Source organism: Poecilia formosa, unplaced genomic scaffold, assembly GCF_000485575.1.
Source record: "Poecilia formosa unplaced genomic scaffold, Poecilia_formosa-5.1.2 Scaffold2, whole genome shotgun sequence".
Lineage (NCBI taxonomy): Eukaryota > Metazoa > Chordata > Actinopteri > Cyprinodontiformes > Poeciliidae > Poecilia > Poecilia formosa.
The window spans coordinates 5,816,170-5,834,899 of record NW_006799941.1 but is presented as its reverse complement, the minus strand read 5'-3'; the positions used below and the strand labels follow the sequence as shown (position 1 = coordinate 5,834,899).

General features: G+C 35.8%; 1 protein-coding gene across 1 annotated transcript; it reads right to left on the bottom strand.

The window, feature by feature from the left end:
* Window positions 1-21: 21 nt before the first annotated feature.
* On the bottom strand, window positions 22-5,972 carry srsf3a (serine and arginine rich splicing factor 3a). Its single transcript, XM_007551425.2, has 7 exons — window positions 5,837-5,972; window positions 4,867-4,913; window positions 4,118-4,328; window positions 3,708-3,842; window positions 904-942; window positions 727-813; window positions 22-634 (listed from the first exon to the last, which is right to left on the bottom strand). Exons 2-7 carry the CDS (start codon window positions 4,871-4,873, stop codon window positions 607-609), a joined length of 507 nt encoding a protein of 168 aa, XP_007551487.1. The 5' UTR covers window positions 4,874-4,913; window positions 5,837-5,972; the 3' UTR covers window positions 22-606.
* Window positions 5,973-18,730: the final 12,758 nt, after the last annotated feature.

The following is an 18,730-nucleotide window of genomic DNA, read 5'->3' as shown; positions in this document are numbered from 1 at the left end:
ATATATATAAAAACTGACTTGTCAGTTTGGAAAAAACATTTATTGAACAAGTTGTTTAACTGCATTGTCACAAATTGAAGTTCAGAGTCAAGATAATCAGAGTAAATACCGTCTTTTGTGACGAACATACAGTAGGTAAAATACAGAATTAGAGACCGTGTTTAAGGGACATCCTCCAAATAACAGCACCAGTATCTGTTAAGTCCCTGCATCTCACAGTGACCCCATGAAAGTAGAAACAACCATGAATAAAACAAAAGTCACAAGAATTTATTTTAACAGTTAAAAATGTCTTCTGCTAAACTAAAGGCAGTATTTAGTTTCAAAACATGCAGGATGAGACAAATTTTTCCATGTGAATATTTATACCCTCCAAAAAACAAAAGACCTTAAAAAAATAAAAAATAAAAAAAATTGTCTAGACAGCTGACAAAATGAGAAACATCCCGTCCTTTGTTGTACTTTTAACGGATATAACGAGCCATACGATGGCAAGCAGCACAAGGTGCTTTAAAGTTTCAAACAAAATCTAAGGAAGAAAAGTGGCACTATAAAAACTTTCCTCTTCACAATCTTTGTATGATCTTGCAGAGCAATCCAGGATCTTCACTTCCTTTCGTGAGACCTGGAACGACTGTAAAACGAATCAACCGGTTAACAGTTTGCATTAATAATAAAAAGAAGCTTGGGTTCAATATAAATTTGATGTTTTGACATGGGCTTTACCTCCTTGATCGGGAGAAGGATCGTGAACGCTTACGATTCTTATCTCTGGACAGAGACCGATATCTGCGTCTGTCTCTTGACAGAGACCTGGAAGTCAAGTAAAAAAAAATAAAAATAAAAATGTAATTCACCACAGATAAGTACAGCAATTTGAAATGCAATGACTCTTAATCTTACCTGCTACGACTGCGGCTCAGGCTCCTCCTCCTCGGTGATCTAAGGTGTGCATTGTTAAAAATATTGAAACCAAGTTAGGGAAAAGTAACTATGTTTCATGTCAATAATGACATGAAACGGGGAGCCATTACCTGAGGGTAATGGCTCCCCGAGAGCCATGGTATATATGGAAATGCGATTACGCGTTACTCTTCATCTGTTAAGAAGATAAGCTGCATTCTTGAACTGCAGCAAGGCCAGCTCATTCAACTGACAATTTGTTCAAAGAGCACCAATCACGGAGTCAGATTCAGGGCTCGAAATAAAGGCTTGCTTTTGGTAAAGAAGTTTGGACTTCCTGATTGTAATATTAATGACTGTGCAAAGGTTGTGAGGCTGAAACGAATAAAATCTCAAGTGTAAAAGACTTCAGAGTTTAGCACAGCAGATCCAACCCAAGATGCCTTGATGTCGAGCCTTTAATATAAACCCAGCAATTTTTGCAAGAGAAAGTTGGAAGACTTTTGGTCCAGCCAGTTGCGCTTTAAGCTTTCCACCGAGTTTCCTCTACAGAATACAACTCATGAAACATAATTGTCAACCAGTTTTAAAAGCTAGATTAAAAAGAATTTATAAGAAAAAAAAAACAAACAAAAAAAAACTATAAAGAGCAGGATAAAAGCAACTTACTATTTTGGGGGGTTTGGACAAGATAGAAATGAAGCAAGGAAGCCAGACTGATGGTGAGGGAGGTCGAATTGCAGACAGGAATTGCCACATGATGCAAATGTTGCAGATATGAAGTTGCTTGGTGGCTGGTTGGAAGGGGGCGGGGAGTAGTTGTAGATTTTTCCTGCTTTATTTTGAGGGGGAGTGGGGTTGAAGATTAGAGACTGATGTAACCCAACGGCTGTTCCCGTTGATACAGCAGATGTGTAGAGACTAGAAAGTGTAAAGACGCCGATTGGTTGATAATTTGAAGTGGACCACTGTTGATTGGATAAAGGTCGGAGGAAGTAGAGAAGGATGCTGGGAACTGCATGCTCAGGAACCAAAAGGTTGGTGGGACCTGATGACTGGCGGTGGCGCCTGGGTCATGTGACAACACCAGGCTCGCTGGTCAGCCGTCACATGATGCTGAAAGAAGACTAGTTGCCTGACTCAGATGGTGAGAAGCGTGGTGGTGACTCTGCAATGGGGTTCAGTTTTATTAATAAATGGAAACTGAACTCAGAAAAAGTAAAATAAATTACACCTTTAGAAACTTATTTTAAAATTATGGATTAAAAAAAAAAAAAAAGTTTGATAAAGTAATGAAACACCCCATACAGTACAAATGGTCTACCAGACACCTAAATAATACTTACTGAACTTCAATGCAAATTGTCCACTCATAAAAATTGCTTTCAAATTTTAATTTTTTGAGCAAAAGCGATTCAGAATCTGTACAATAAATCTGTAACCATGGCCATGATCACCAAACATTTAAAAGTGAAAACATGAGTGATCAAAGTGTTGAGAAGTCAAAATGTGTTTCTGTTGAGTAACCAAATCAGAAGAGGTCGCTCTGCTGAATATCTGCTGATATTCTGGTTGCTCTGTTGCAACCAGAGGAGGTTGCAACTGAGCAACCTCGGGTATTTAATCTGTGGAAAGGTTAAATACCTTTCCACATCTAGTTACAGCACCTTGCAAAAGTATTCACATACTCTAACTCTGCTGGTGAAGATTCTCAGTCATGACATGACCATCCTAAGTACTTAAGAAAAAGCAACGGGACTTCTGGTGTTTCCTGGAGACATTTCACCTTTCACCCAAAAAGATTCTTCAGTTTTGAATACGACTGGAAGCAGGAGGCACAAAGTTGTAGTCAGAGCGACAAACGCTTCTAAACCTGTTGGAAGAAATGTATAACAAATCCAGTTTGTAGTTTGAGTCAAATGGTCTTGTTTGACATAACAACCATTTTGGAGAAGGTGCTCTGGTCAGACTATATTAAAACTGAACTTTATGACCTGCAGCGTGGTGAAAGGCCAACACATCAAAACCAAGGTGGTGGCAGGAATTTAGATTTGAGTCAAAAGCAAAGACCTAAATTCAATTGGGTATGAAGACTTGGAAATTTCTTTCCACAAAAAGATCTGCATCTGCAATCTGACTGATCTGCAGCCATTTCCACAAAACTGTAGAAAGCCACTACATACCCTAAAAATAAAAACCCAACCTCCCACATCCCCCAAACAAGAACAAAAAAAAACAACAACTGTGGACTGTTGCATTAATGTGAAAACAGTTCAACAGGTTTGAGTACTTTTGCAAGGCACTGAATACACAGACAGGTCTTTATCTAATCATATTAGATAAAGACCTGTTTCCATACAGCCTCTAAGGAAAGAGGCTCAACCTGCATTAGACAGCTGAAGTGAACAACACAGAACAGACCCTCTTCTTCAGAGCCAATCTGGATTCAAACCACTTTGTAGGTTTTATAACACTTTTAAATGAAATAACAAAAATACTTGTGAAAATGACCACAGATTTATGACTTGATACAAATTACCATATAGAGCCTTTATGCTCATAGAAATGCTAGGACTTGTTTTGTGTTAATAATGTGATCTTGAGAACTAAGTTGTTTTTTTTTCTCTCCCTTTTTTAAAGAATTAACCTTCAGGTAAGCCACGTTTTATGGGATAACTGTTTCCAAAACAAAGATTTATGAGTTTTAAACTGGTTCTGCCAAAGGAATTGAGGTGAGCCAAGTTTATGTTTAAGATGTGCAAGTGAAAAGAAAAAAAAAAAAAGGTTTAAATTAAAATGCATACCTGCGTCTGACTGGAGGACTACGTCGCCTAAAATCATCTCGCGGACGTCTGCTCCACGAAGGAGGGGGGCCGCGGCTCCTCGAGCGCTTCTCCCCGGTCGACAGCTCAACACGCACACGGCAGCCACACATGGTTCTACACAGAATGAGTTACACACACATTTCTTTATCCATTTAAATCCAGGAGATTCTTGACTGGAAATTATATTGGTTAAAAATTATGTTTGGCAATATTTGTCTTGCCATAATCATGGTAGATACATTTCCTGTTTGCATAATTCATGGATAGAAATGGAGTTAGGGGTAAGGGTTCAATATTCAAACCAGGTTAGAAAATTGTTGGTGTTTGACTAACACTTTTGGCTTCATGTTTTCCCCACAGGGGTTAGCATTCACAACACTGGACATTACCTGCCATCCAGTTCTCTTACAGCATCAGATGCATCTCTAGGATCTTCAAACTCTACAAAAGCAAAACCTGGAGGATTCCTGGCCACCCAAACACTTCTTAAAGGGCCGTAATACCCAAAAGCTCGTTCTAATTCTGTCTTATTCCCATTGTTTCCTAGGTTTCCCACATAAACCTTGCAGTCAAGAGGACAGTCTCGATGAAAAGCAGGATCTGAAAGAAACAGAGAAAATATAATTTAACAAAGTCTGTTTGTTCCATTTGAAGAATTCAAATACTGAAACAGGAGTGTTTTATTATTTGATGTCAAAAGGCAGATGTATAATTAGTAACTAGGTTTAGTGTGGGTGTGTCACATTCAAGCACGAAACGTCTCAAAAGTAAGACGCAAAAGTAAAATCACAATGCTAGATCACAACGGAGATAAAACAAAAAAAATGCCTTTATCTATTCTGAAAACATATTATTGACATTATAGCAGAAGTTTCACAAATTTTGTTACAATTTCAATGATTATTTTTTCTTCCTTGCAATACAAACCAACTTACATGAGATAGAAATTCTGCCAAAACTATTTTTATAATTTTCCACATTAAAACAAACAGTTGAAAAAGGTGGGTTATATTAAAATGATACCCTGTTAACAGCAAGACTGCTTAAATTTAAAGATAACACGCCAAAGATTTTTATTTTCCAGGAAAAAAAAAGATTATTTTGAAATATGAAAAATGAAAACAAATAAACATCATACCTCCCATGTCAACACTCAGCTTGTTAGTGCCCTATAATGAGATGATTCTGAAAGAAGAAATAAATTGTTAATCTTACACTTGAGGTTTATTCAACTACATTTGCTTCAATTGCTGGAGATAAAATTAAAACATAAAACACATTCAGAGAACATGATAGTGGAGGGGATAACTTTGTTCCTTTAACCTTATCTAAGCATCATAATATAATAACAAAAGCAAACAAAAATCTTCTTTAGGTTATTTCTCCACTTAGAAAACTGCATTCCATATTTGGGACTTTTTATTATAGAAAAATAAGTGATTTTACTGGACCAGTTCATTTTTACTTACACTTAATCTAATTTTTTAAAAATTCATCGAAAGGTCTGTGGTAGTAAACAGTGTTTTGTCCCTTATTTTACAAATGATGCAACATTTTATTTTGACCTTTATTGATAATACATTGAATTGGAGGGGTTTATGTTACTCAAATAGACATTTAGCATGTCTTCGAGGTCTTTAATTGTTGTCCATAAATAAATATTTTATATCCTTTCCTTCGGATGGTTAGCTAATGCAGGCTTGGGTTTTCAAACAATCAATTCATTCAGCTAGAATATCCAAACCAAAATCTTTATCGACGATAATGTTAGCTGCACAAGTGCAAGCAGAATGAATGAAGCAACTCGCCTTACTGATGAGCGTGTGCGTTTATAAACCCTCAGAACCAAACTATGAGATTTAAAATACTAAGTTTAAACGCTCTTTTAAAATAACAATGCTTTTTAAATTCAAATAATCAAAACACCCACATAGGAATTTCCAAATCCCACTATTTCAACGCTATGCTAAGAGCTAACTCCACATTAGCATTTGTCACAGTGAGACGAATATAATTACCATAACCCATTGAGGGGTCCAAACAATGTTCTATGAAACATTGTGGAGATAAGCAAGAAGATGCGGATGTTGGGAGAATAATAAACTTACCTTTTTATTCAACTAAAAGGTCAGAAAATATTAAATGCGGATTTATCACCACCCCTTTACAACAAGAGGCTACTATTAGCCTGTTAGCAGGAGCAGCGCCGCAGAGAAGCCAACTCCGCTTCTTCTCTGAGTGATTGGTGAATGTACAGCAAATAAGTATACTGCCACCTACCGTTCGACTGTGAACAATCCATACGTTCAAACACAGTGCCTTTCAAAACGGCTTCACATCCCTTGATTCTTTTCATATAATAAAATAAATATATTTTATTGTGATTTAATGCAATAGAGCAAGACAACGTATCACATAAAATAGGTAATTCTCCTAAAATGTTACAAATGAAAATGTGAGAAGTATAGTCTGCATTAATATTCAACTCCCTTTACTATTACAAATAAAATATAGTGCAACCATCTGCCAGAAGAACTCCACTAATTGGTGAATGATGCCCAGATAAAGTAAAAGCCACCTAAGGAGAAGATATTCAGAGAAGTCAAGAGAAACATGCTAAGTCTGGAGCTGAAGAGATCTCCACCTTTGGTGGGAAAATCTGTTAAGAGGACAATTATTAGTTGTGTGCTCCACAAATCTATCCTTCAAGGAATGGGTAAAAAAAGAAGCCGTTTTTAAAAATAAAAAATAAAAAAAAAATAAATAAAAATAAAATAAAAAACACATGAAGAAGTTATGTTTGCAGGTTACAAAAAAAGAATAAAAAAATAAGAACAAGAACAAGAAAAAGGTGCTTTTGCTATCTTTTATTGATTTTTCTTCCTTTATTTTCTTTATTTTATTTTATTTTTTACCAAAAAGTTTCCTGTTAGAAAGATAAGACTCCACTGCTAAGATTTGATTTATCCTTTAAAGTGCATGACTAAATTAAAGATAGTAATCAACAGCTAAAGGTTGGCTCACTGTAAATGAGTTAAAGAACTTTCTAAATTAGGGCTTTGTAACATTTTGTGTGTTTGAAAGCAATGCTTTATGAGAAACTGTCACGAGAACACCTTGTGAAAATTTTCTTCTCTAGCACATTTGGCAGTACATTGTGTCTTGTAAAAATGAGATCTGCCTTTCCTGCTTAACTCATCTCTTTTTCTTTAGTGTCAAACTGACATTTGAAAGCACAGTAAAGTCAGACTGTACTGCAGTGTGTTACTTAACAAATTTCTCCCCATGAAGAGCAAAATTGCAAGCTAGAGACACAAAGAGAAAACAAATAAAATAAATATACCCAACTATATAAAACTATATAACTGTCAGAGTTATAACCACAGCTGTTGGCTAAATGTCTTCATTAAATTCAACATGTTTGAGAACACCACCAATTTCCTTTTCTCAAACAGAGTTTTTGCAAACCATAAACTGTTTTAAAGCATCTGATGAATAATCCAGTAAATGTTTAATAAGCTGATATTGTGCCCTTTTTATGCTATCATTAAATAAGGTAATCCTAAAGCCAAGAAAGCTCCTTTTGATCACAAATCAAAAGTTTTTTTTTTTTTAAATCTCAATTTGTGTGTAGATTTATGTAACTTACATCTGAGTTTTCTGCAGCTGTCTTATGTACTTCTTTAAATTAGAGATAATAAAGTGTTGGCTGTATTCCTGAAAAATAACAACTTGTCCTTTTACTTCAGCCCAATTTATAAGCCTCAAACCATAAACTTCCACTTTATTAGTTGGCAGTACTCACTGCATGCCATCATTTTCATAGAGTGTGCACACCACAGGGAGGCGCCCATTCCCATAACCCAACAAATTAAGAAGGAATAGAGAACTTGTTCAGCTCAGGTGGCAGCTTTTTGTGCAGCCCTGGGCAGAGAGCCATATCACTTTTACTAACCAAAAAAAAAAAAAAGTTAAGCTACCTGAACAAATGGTCCAATTTTAACATAATATGGTAAACATGTTGACAAGTGATTGCTGGATGATTGCTCCAGTTTGCAAGGAGGTGTTATATCCATAATTAACACTAACGGACCTGAGTTGTGGCATAAGGACTTGTAAGTGAGGGCAGTCACATATTGTGTCATCTGGCACCATGTTGTCAAAAATACATCAACAGCCAGCAGGAGAAGTATCCGACAGTTCCCCAGACCAGTGAGCGAAGGTGATCGTGCAGGAAAAGATCTCCTGTTGAGATATTTGATAGGATTACCAGCACTTGACGGAGACTGATGGTGGTGCCATTTTTGGGAGACGAGAAGCTGGGTGGTCATATTGTGCAATGGTCTGGCAAGCTGAACTTACTCTTTAACATAGTGCAGGGTGACATGCATGGACGCCCCAACTTCATTGGTTCCAATATCAGGCTACCATCACATGTGTGCCCCACATACCGGACGAATCAACAACATGCCCGAGGTGTAAGCAAATTTTCCAACTCTTACAAGTGTGTAGTAATTGCAGTGGGTTTGCCTGAAAGTGGGTCTTCAAATGAAACTGAACTTAAGGTCTTGTTCAACCTCAGGACAGGTGCCTGCCCAGCCACCTGACTTGAAACCCAGTCAGGCTCTGCTTTCTAAAATGTCCTTGGTAAGTATTTGAGTCTTGTGAACTTAGGTCACTGTTTTGACTCACTACGGATTTATTTTAAAGGTCCCGTGTAGCAACTCTCCACTTGTGGTGATAACCTATGCCTTAGAGTATCTAATTTTGGCATAACGCAAATTCCTTGTAAGTCAAATTATATACCCATCGCTGTGTAGGGAAATATAATAACTCAGACTCTCCTTCTTGGTACTTAATTTTTCTCTGCCTTGCAGTCTGTTTAAACTGTTTTTATGTTAGACCATTGCTTTCAATATGAGTGATTTATGCATTTACTGCAATATCCTGCCTCTATTAGGCATGGTGTGTTTATGGGCATTAAAATAAATAAAACTGTACAAAACTTAAAGTACTAAACCTTATAAAAACACACATTTAGGTTTGAATATTACATCAAATGAATAAAATATTATTTTTTAGTACAATCTTGGTTTAATTAAAATTATGTACTTCTCTGACAAATGAAATTGAGCAGAATACATATTTTAATATGACTGTGTACATATACTGCATCATAGTTAGGGTAAGGGCATGCACACTCATGCAAGCACTTGTTTGCAGCTTGTTTTTCAGTAGAACAGGCCAGGTAAAAAGAGTTCTGAAACAATCTACCTTGGTTTTTATTTGTTTTTCCACCACAGAAAATAGTACATTAACAGGGGTGTGTAGGCTTTTTAAATCAGTTGGACCTTATAACTATTTGAAATACATGACTATTTTTTGCTTGTAGCTAAAAGTCATTGTTTTACAACGTGCTTCTGCCTGTAGTTTAAATACATCAAAGACTTATCAGTAGGAAGGACCGGTTTCTAGATACCACAATCTTAATGGTTTGATCTGTTAATATTGTTAGGCTTTTAAACTCACGGGTTAAACTCCTGACAGTCAAGTTGACCCTAAAATGATATAACACGGAAAACATCTGCCAGGGTTTTAGTGATTACATAAGAACATCGGTAATACTGCGTTATTGCTCAACAGGACAAAACACAACCAACGACCCCTTGGAAGGGTGCAGGTGGGCGGGCAGAAACGGTTTTCACACTTCCTGTTCAAAGGCACATTCATGAAAAAGTGTGACACAGTGGAAGGAGAGAGCAACCGACGTTTTTGCAGATCTGCAGCGTTAGATCTACGGTGTCACCTCATTCCTCACATGGAAAAGTAAAACACAAGGCGAAGAAAGATGGGTTCAGCGTCTTCGTGATAGAGGAAACCTGAGTAAAGCTGCTATTTACTCGAAACCAAACATCTGATGATTTTTCTACTTGATAAATTGGGACAAATCGTTGTTTAAGTTATTTATCAAGCAACTTCCTTCTAACTAAAGTTCTGACACACTGTAAGCTACGTTTTATATTAGCAGCCATAGTGAGAAGATGAGGAAATGACCATAAAGTCTTGTTATTACTCCAAATAAGGAAATGTGTCATGTGTTATGAACTGAGCATGAGGACATACAGTCAGTTTTCAGTTTACACGTCTACAAAGCTATATATAGCTGTATTTCTTGGAGGTTTCCAGTAAATTGTATTAAGCTGACAGACGCTCCTATCAAATAGTCCATAGCATGAACATCTCAGCAGGCTAAATACAGATAGAAATCTTGATATACCCTAACTGTACTGCCGTGTGAAGCTTATACTGCAGCTGCACCATGGATCCTTACAGCACTTAATCAAAAAGTACAGGCAATTTGTGTGACATCAGGAAATGTGAGGCGCTAAAACGGGATCAGGCTGTCCTGGACTCCAAGTAGAACAGCATGTTTTTTTTTTTCTTGCTTTCTGATTTTCTAAATGGAGGTTGAAATAAATCATCTCTCTTTATAAAATATCTAGGCATATTCAAACATATCATATGTTTTTTTTTCCTAAGCTTTATGTACACACATTCAAATTCATTTATTTGGCAACAAATGAAAGACTTTCCCTCCAATAGGAAAATGTAAAACACCATTTAATGAAGATGACGTATGAAGATCATTTATAAACATTTCTTGCAAAAGTATTCATAGCTTTTTTACACATTTTTTCGTGGTACAACCAGGAGCCCTGGTGCAGTCTTGTCGAGTTTGATGTCACAGGCCTGTCTAAAATAAGAATCCTAAAAGAGTGGTGTGCATTTATATTTAGCCACCCTGAGTCATCATTTGTGTTGTAAATTACAGATGCAATTATAACTGCAATTATATCTGCAGGTCTTTTGGGTATGTTTCTATCAGCTTTGCACATCTACCTAATTCATTTGCTTGATTTCTCTCTGAATAGCTTCACCGTTCCTGCTGAATAAGACCGTCCCCATAGGATGATGGTGCCACTACCATGTTCCACCATGTAGATAGTGTGTTCAGGTTGATGTGGGGTATGTCAGATAATTAAACTTGTTCTCATTTGTCTGGAGCACCTTTGTTGTATTCCCTAGATGGCTTGTGGCAAACATCAAACTGTACGTCGTATGAGTGCCACTCAACAATTGATTGTTCCTGCCACACTCCTGCAAAGTGCATGACTAATAGTTGTCCTATTGACAGATTTGTTTATTCATTACCAATGGCCTCTAGGCTGCTTCTCTGATTAATGCTCTTCTTGCCCAGCCGTGTCTTTGTAGGTTTGCAGTTCTGCCACCCTCCACTTTTTGGATGATGGATTATAAACTGTGCTGCTGGGTGAGATGTTTAAAGCTCTTTACCTACCTAAGCTGGCGTTAACATCTCCATAACTTTACCTCTCACCTGTCTGCTCCGTTCCTTGGTCTTTAAAACGCGGCACATATTTTGTTCACTAATGTTTTCCAACAAAACTTCTGAGGCCTGCAATTGTTCATGTTGTTTGGTGGTATCAAGATACATGGGGCTGAATACAAAAGGCACACTTTAACTAACTAACTAACTAACTAACTAACTAACTAACTAACTAACTAACTAACTAACTAACTAACTAACTAACTAAATAAATAAATAAATAAATAAATAAATAATTAAATCAACCATATGCATGTTTTCCTTCCATTCCACTTTTACTTGGAAATTTTTGGGTGTGTGTCAAACAATCCAAATTAAATAAAGTTTGTTCTTATGATGTGACAAAATGTTAAACAGCTATTAACTGATTTGCAAACTTCTGTGAAGCACAGTTTTAAACTCAAATGCTGGGTGTCATCTTCAGGCATTAAATAATTTGAAGAATTTTGCAATTTTCTGAAAGAAATATTGTTTTATAGAGAAAAATGGTACAGTATTGCTGTCATAAAAACTAAACCCGTCAGAAATCTTAAAATATCTTCTGTTGCAAAGTCTGAGAAAACAGAATGAAAGCAAACCTATAAAAAAAACCCCCCCGGCTATATTAGCTTTAAGTTGAGATGAAAAATGTATCCCCCGCCCCCTTTAATTTGTTTTCAGCATTTTCTCAGTTATCTATTTTGGATTCTTGGAAGACAGCCATAGCAAGCTCTCTTTTGTGGGGGCAAAAGTTCAGGGATAAAAGGAATTGCTTGGGAGATTACTCCCATCTACGTAACATGGACGCCTGGAACACAAACAAAGAGCATTATGCTGCTCAGCTTTATTTCAGTCAGAGCGTGCTGCTCCTCAAACATTCTGTCCACCCTTTTTAGCTTTCATATCACCCAAAAAATGAGGAGTTAAGACTCAATTTGTTTTTTTTAGCACAGATCCTCCCGCTGCCATGGGGTCTCCTTGTAGCTGTTTAAATAAAACATCTTTTTTTTTTCATACATCCACTCAGGGCAGTGTTTTTCAATCAGATTAGTACAGCACATTCTGTTCTGTTTCACTTCCTGATGACTGTGCACAGCCTCTATCCCTGAATGAACTTACCCGCGTGCTTCTGGTTACAGCAAGGCACTCATTCAGACACACGTACGCTTGCAAACCGCCTGTTGGATTTCAGGACCTTGTACAATAATTGGGAAATGTGTCAAGCAATTATAATTTCATTAAAGTGACATTGCTTATTTATGAAGATCTGCAAACATATACGCAGAAAAGTAGGGTCCAAGAAGCCACAAACAGGGTTTATAGTTGTATGTTGTGTGTAAATAAAAAAAAGACGCTGATTTAATCGGTCATAATTTACTTTGCCTGTGTCCTTCCTTGCTTGTGGTCTTCGCTAGATCAGAAACAAGATCCTCTCAGTGCTCCAGGAAGGAAAAGCAACATCTCAAGCCATGTGTTTCTTTTGAAATCTAACCATGCGTGACAGTTTGACTCAGGTCACAAAAGTTTATTTGACCTCCTCTTAAATAGTAAGACCGAGGGAGGTGCCAACAAAGCTACTGGGGCAGAGCAGGTCAAGAGTTAGGGCAGAACTCATTTGCCTCAGCTCAACACAGCAGTTCACTGTCTTCAGAATTTCGCTTCTAATTAAGCGTGCGTCTATTTTTAATAGCTGCAAAGAGGTGATGATGAGTGGAGAGGTTGTGGTTGTTTTTTTTTTTTCTAGATCACAGGGCCATGGCGGTTCTGTCTCTGTGCTATTTATTTTCTCTCCTTTTTTTTTTCTTTTAAATAAAATGTTCTAGAACAAGTGAGTGTGAAAGCTGCTTTCTTCTGTTAACCAGATGGTCAGAGGATTACTCAGCTAGTTGACAACATCCCTGCGGGTTTGCAGAATCAGGTTGACATGCGTTATGTCACCTTTGTAATGAACAGGATCATAATGTTCTTCCCTGTTGTCAGCCGGCCGCGTCGTCAACAGTGACACCTGGCTTCAAGATTCAACAACCGGAAACATGTTCTAAACTGTTCGAAGTTCCCATTTCATATCTTTAATGAGAATTTCTGATTCACTTCTTGACAAAGACATGTTCACAAAAATGAGTCTAACCACACTTTATTATCTTTTGTGAGGCATTTTATTGTAAATAAATAAATAAATAAATAAAGTTAGTATTGACACTCAAACACCAGAATCATTAAAAACACAAAAGCATCACAGCATTTCCAAAAGAAGTTTTAAAAATATTTTTACGCAACTTTATTTAAAATATATGTTTAGTACAAGTTATCAAAAACATTGTTATGAGCATTAAATGTTACAAAATCAAAATTGTTTTTACTGAAACACTCTACGAGGAGAAATAATACAGCTACAGAGTCTCAGTGAAAACAGTGGTTCCTCACATTGATGATAAAAGCATAAAACTGTTGGAAATTAGATATACTTATTCTTTATTCTATTACATTTACAAAATTGCATTACAGCTGTTGTAAGACGTTTGGGCCAAATAAATCCACTTTTATGATTTCTTTCAAACAACTATTTAAATGAATACATATTTGTCTATGCATGCAGTGACAAGATAAAACTAAAGACTAAAGTATTACAATTGACCTACATGAGATCTACATATTAAAATTCAACAATTGCACAACTCATTTCTCACACCACACATTCTGCAAATGTTAAAATTATTCATCAGCACATTTAAGACCACAGTATTAGGACTGGTGCTGAACAACAAGGTGAAACAATAAAAAGAACATGATGACGCATTTATTCAGAAACTTTTTAGGGGGGGGGAAAATCTACACTATTAGTTTTTACTTGAGTAATATAATTAAGTATTGGTACTCTTACTTGAGTAAAATGTCTGAGTACTCTACCCAGTAACTTCACTGAATGACAAAACAAACATGATTTAACCAAAGATACACCAGACTCAAACACACCTACAGGATATGTTGAAGTGAGACTTCTCATTTTTACACCAGCTTTGTTGTTCAAAAGCCATCTGCTGTTGTGCCATTTGAAGGTCAGGAAGACCCAGTAAACACTAGATTTGTCTCTGGAAGTACTTTACTTTACCCTGTCATTACCTACTTACTATAAGTGTTAGTTTCATAAGTTTTATATTGACAAAAACATATTTTGAAAAGGTATTTCTCATGCGTTTATCTTTTTGTAACTATGTTCTGTATTTACATTAATGTTTCCTTCATTTGGGTACGCTATCGACCTCTGGAAACAAGTAAAAAACATATATGGTGAAAATAATTATGAGAAAATGAGACATAGCTTGCTATGCAGTAGAAACATTTGTACTTATATTTTAGAAGCAAAACACATCAGATTTTCCTTAGAACATCGTCACTTCTTTGAAATGTCATTTGTTACAGAAATGTACACAGACACAGACAAATGACTAATTTTTGTTCTGATTGGAGATCAAATACTGAAAGGTCAGACACAAAAAATAACTGCATTCGTAGAAACTCCAAAGAATTTTTCGGTTCTGCAACTAACAGCATGTACTTTGGGGAACTTTATTTGAGCTAATTAAAAATCAGATGAATAAGTATCATTGAGCATGTAGTGCTTTAATTGTTTTATGAAAGAACCTACAGCACATATTTTCTCTTTCATACGACATACTCTTTAGGAAAGAAAAATTGGAAAAAGAGGTTCGGAAACCCATAATCTATGTCAAACCCAGAAAAACCTAACCAGTGTACTGGTTAGTGTAACCTACGAAAATGCTGCTAATAAAAGCAGGGAAAACATTGAGACTATCAGTGCGACATAAAACAACTTTATAAGAACACAATGATTCAGTATCTTATCACCGAAATAATGGATTTTGAAATCTTGACCCTTTCTCTTCCATTTAAACTCTGAAAGAAAATAATCTTCATCTAGGAAAAAAAAAGCAGACGCATGATACAAAGGCCCTGTGTCATTTATATTTTAGCTCTTTCTATGGTTCAACACAGCTAAATCAAATGATGGTTCAACACCAGGCCTCTGCAAAACTTTGAGGAAGAAGTTAGAGCATTTGAATCAGTCGTGTTTTAGTACGGACACATCTAATGCCTCGTTACCACTGAGCGTGATGGCACTGGTCAGATTGGTTTAATATGCTACTTTATGGTTCAATTCATGAGGGCATTTCCACCCACCAGTTTGAAATGCTATTTTGTCCATTTCCATGATAAAACCAGTCGATACAACCAATCTGTACCCCACCGTCCCTGGTCCTCCTTCAGTTGTAGGTTCATAGAATAATGGTATAGTACAGTTAGGGTGCAGCTACTGGGGAAGCGCAACACAATTCTTAGATTGGGGACAGATAAAAACATCACTGTTTGACAAGAACAAGCGCGTCAAGTTTGTTGTCACACTGGTATGACTCAACACTGGGCGTTTGGATTTAACCGCGCCGGCACTGAGGGTCCAACTGGTTGAGTACCTCGTCTCAGCGATTGCTTGTCTCTGCGGTTTTTCCAAAGTGTTTAGTATTTATTTTGCGTGAGGTGAAATTTATGTCAAGCTTGGTCTTCTCGGGACTGAATTAAAAAAAAACTAAGCAAATCCAAATGTTTGCCTTCAACAAAAAAGGGGCAGGTCGAACCTCTCTCTTTCATTTTTGTGGTTTGGTTATTGCGCTCTCTGCGCACGAGTACGTTCCAAAACCAGCTGCATGGTGATGTTAGGATGTTCCGCATAATTATAGGAGGCCGACAACAAGTGGATTTGTTTCATTTTTAAAAATCGATTTTAGGATATTTTATATCGATTTTGAATCATGGTAGATGAAAACTGAGCTTCTTATGCAAACAGGCACACCCCTAGTGGAAGCTCTCTTCTGAACTCACTGGACCATAAAGTAGTGCACTGAACCACACCAACAAGCGCTGTATCACTCAGTGGAAACGAATGTAAAACTGGCAGGACACTTGAAGACACGAGATGAACACCCATGGCCTAACTGGTGCATTTCAAGAGAACATGAGTAATTTTATCCATTATGATTATTTACACTTCATGTTATTCCTTCATGTTTGTTATTGCTTCAAACAAACAAACAAACAAAAAACAAAAACAAAAAAAACAAAAAACAGAAAAAGAACCCTTTGACTCAGAATGAAAAAAAAATGTCTGAATCAGTAACATGGAAAGTACCTTAACCTACAGTCATGTTGAAGCCTTTCTTACTTTTTCTCATGTAAGTGTCAAATAAACCTTTGCATAAACCACCAGTTTTTTTTTTCTTTTTTTTTCAGTTTTAGGTCATGCTTATAACACCAAGTATGCATGCATACTCATAAACATTTTGATTATGTTTAATAACCTGCGTTCCCATTAAGAGAGTGCTTCAATTGTCAGTATTTACAGGTGATTCAATGTGCTATGAACATCTCAGCTTAGAATATAAATTAGACTACCAGGAAACTGCAGGAACATTTATGTGTCAGGGGAGATTCCTTAATGTTTGTTTTGGTAACACTTTATTTGAAGGGGATGAATAAGACTGTCAGGACACTGTCATAAACATGACATAACACCTGTCATGAACATGAATAAGCCTTCATGAATATTTATGACTGTTGTCATAAAGCGTCATTCAGTAAATTATGACACTTTTAATACAAAGTTGACATTATTCAAAATGTCTTTGTTATGACAACTTGACATTAACCAAGAAATCATTACTGATATACATTTTTTATAAAAGTATTACTGATTGCACTTTAAAAATGAGGTAACTTTATGTTATTAAAGGTAAAGTTTAAACAGTAATGATTTCCTGGTTAATGTCAAGTTGTCATAACAAAGGCATTTTGAATAATGTCAACTTTGTATTAAAAGTGTCATAATTTACCGAATGACGCTTTATGACAACAGTCATAAATATTCATAAAGACTTATTCATGTTCATGACAGGTGTTATGTCATGTTTATGACAGTGTCATGACAGTCTTATTCACCCCCTTCAAATAAAGTGTTACCTTTGTTTTTTATTAAGCAACTGTTACACATAATGTCACTACTTGATTTAAAGACATAATTTTAGTCTTAATACTTTAGTGGCCTTGTATACATATATATACCTGTGTAGGTGTGTGTGCGTGTGTGTGTGTGTGTGTTCAAAGGACATTTATTAAACTGTTACTTATTAATGAAATAGAAATGCAATAAATAAAGTTAACAAAGTTTCATTAAAACGCAAAACCACAATGCTAAATATCATTTATTTTATAGCATCACTTGGACAATGTCTAATAACTTAATTTGACTCTCTGTGTTGTGTTTGATTATAATCAGTATTTATGGGCTCTGTGTTGAAACTGTGAATTATTCACCACTACAGTTATAAAATTTAATGAACATTTACATTTCTTTGTTGTTCAGTCATCTTACCAGACCAAAATGTTGACTTTAGTCCACTAAGTTACACATACAGCCATATCCAATAAATTCCGATTAAGCTAATTTTTCCAGATTACAAGTACTTTTTGAAAATTGAAAACATATAAGCGCATACTTGTCATTAAGGCTACATTTCTGAATAGCCATTTCTGTTTTTTGTTTTTATTGGTCTGGTGTAATATTCTGATCTTAAATGTCATGTTTTTATTAACCATAATTGGAAAATCATCATAATTAAATGAAATAAAAGGTTTGTTTTTTTACACAACCATCTGTGTGTAATTAATCTGTAATGTGACTTTTCAATAACATTTTCATTTTTTTAAATTAGTCTGTACTTGCAACTTGGCTGCTTGAGAATGACTTGGAGTTTTAAAGTTTTATAACGGGATCTCTTTTGTTGTTCCTACAGAAGTAATTTCACAACAGTGGCATGATTTTCTTAAGAGATTAAAGGTTGACTTGCAAAACAAGGTAATAAAATATTAAACATTAAACTTCTCAACATTATGAAAGGGAAGCCATCGAAACAAGGCTTAAATATGTTTATACTGTTGTCTAATCATAAGGGAAATAAGCTAAAAGCATTAGGAAACTGCACATAAAATAAAAGTACATCCAGATTCAGAACTGGGTTCACATGCATGATACATCCTTTTACCTCTATAATAATGAAGATACTAACAAATACAGATTTACTTGATTGCATGAATTAAATGAAAGCTTTCCTCTCAAGACAAATTAAAGTTTAACATTCTTTCATAGTAACCAACAATTTGGTTTGTTCTATTATTAAATATTTGTAGCATTGCATAGCTGCAAGTGATGTCAGCAGTCATATAAATATTAATATGTGCCATAAATAAGAAATGCAAACAATATGGGTCAACAGCACAATCTGATAACAGAAACAAAAACAGCATTTGAGAAACTTAAATATAGCATAAGTAAGTAAAGACATGAGATAAAAATTAGATATTAACTTTAAAGTAGAGTAAAAGTGGAAGGGTTATCCTTCGATTGTTATTATCATAAAATATTAATGCATGTTTCTATCTATTTGAAGCTGGAAAGAAAGATAAGGAAACGTCTTTGCATTTGTCTCCTCTCCAGAAGAATTAAAATTAGTTTTTTATGCATTCTAACCCATAGTTTAGTATTTTAATA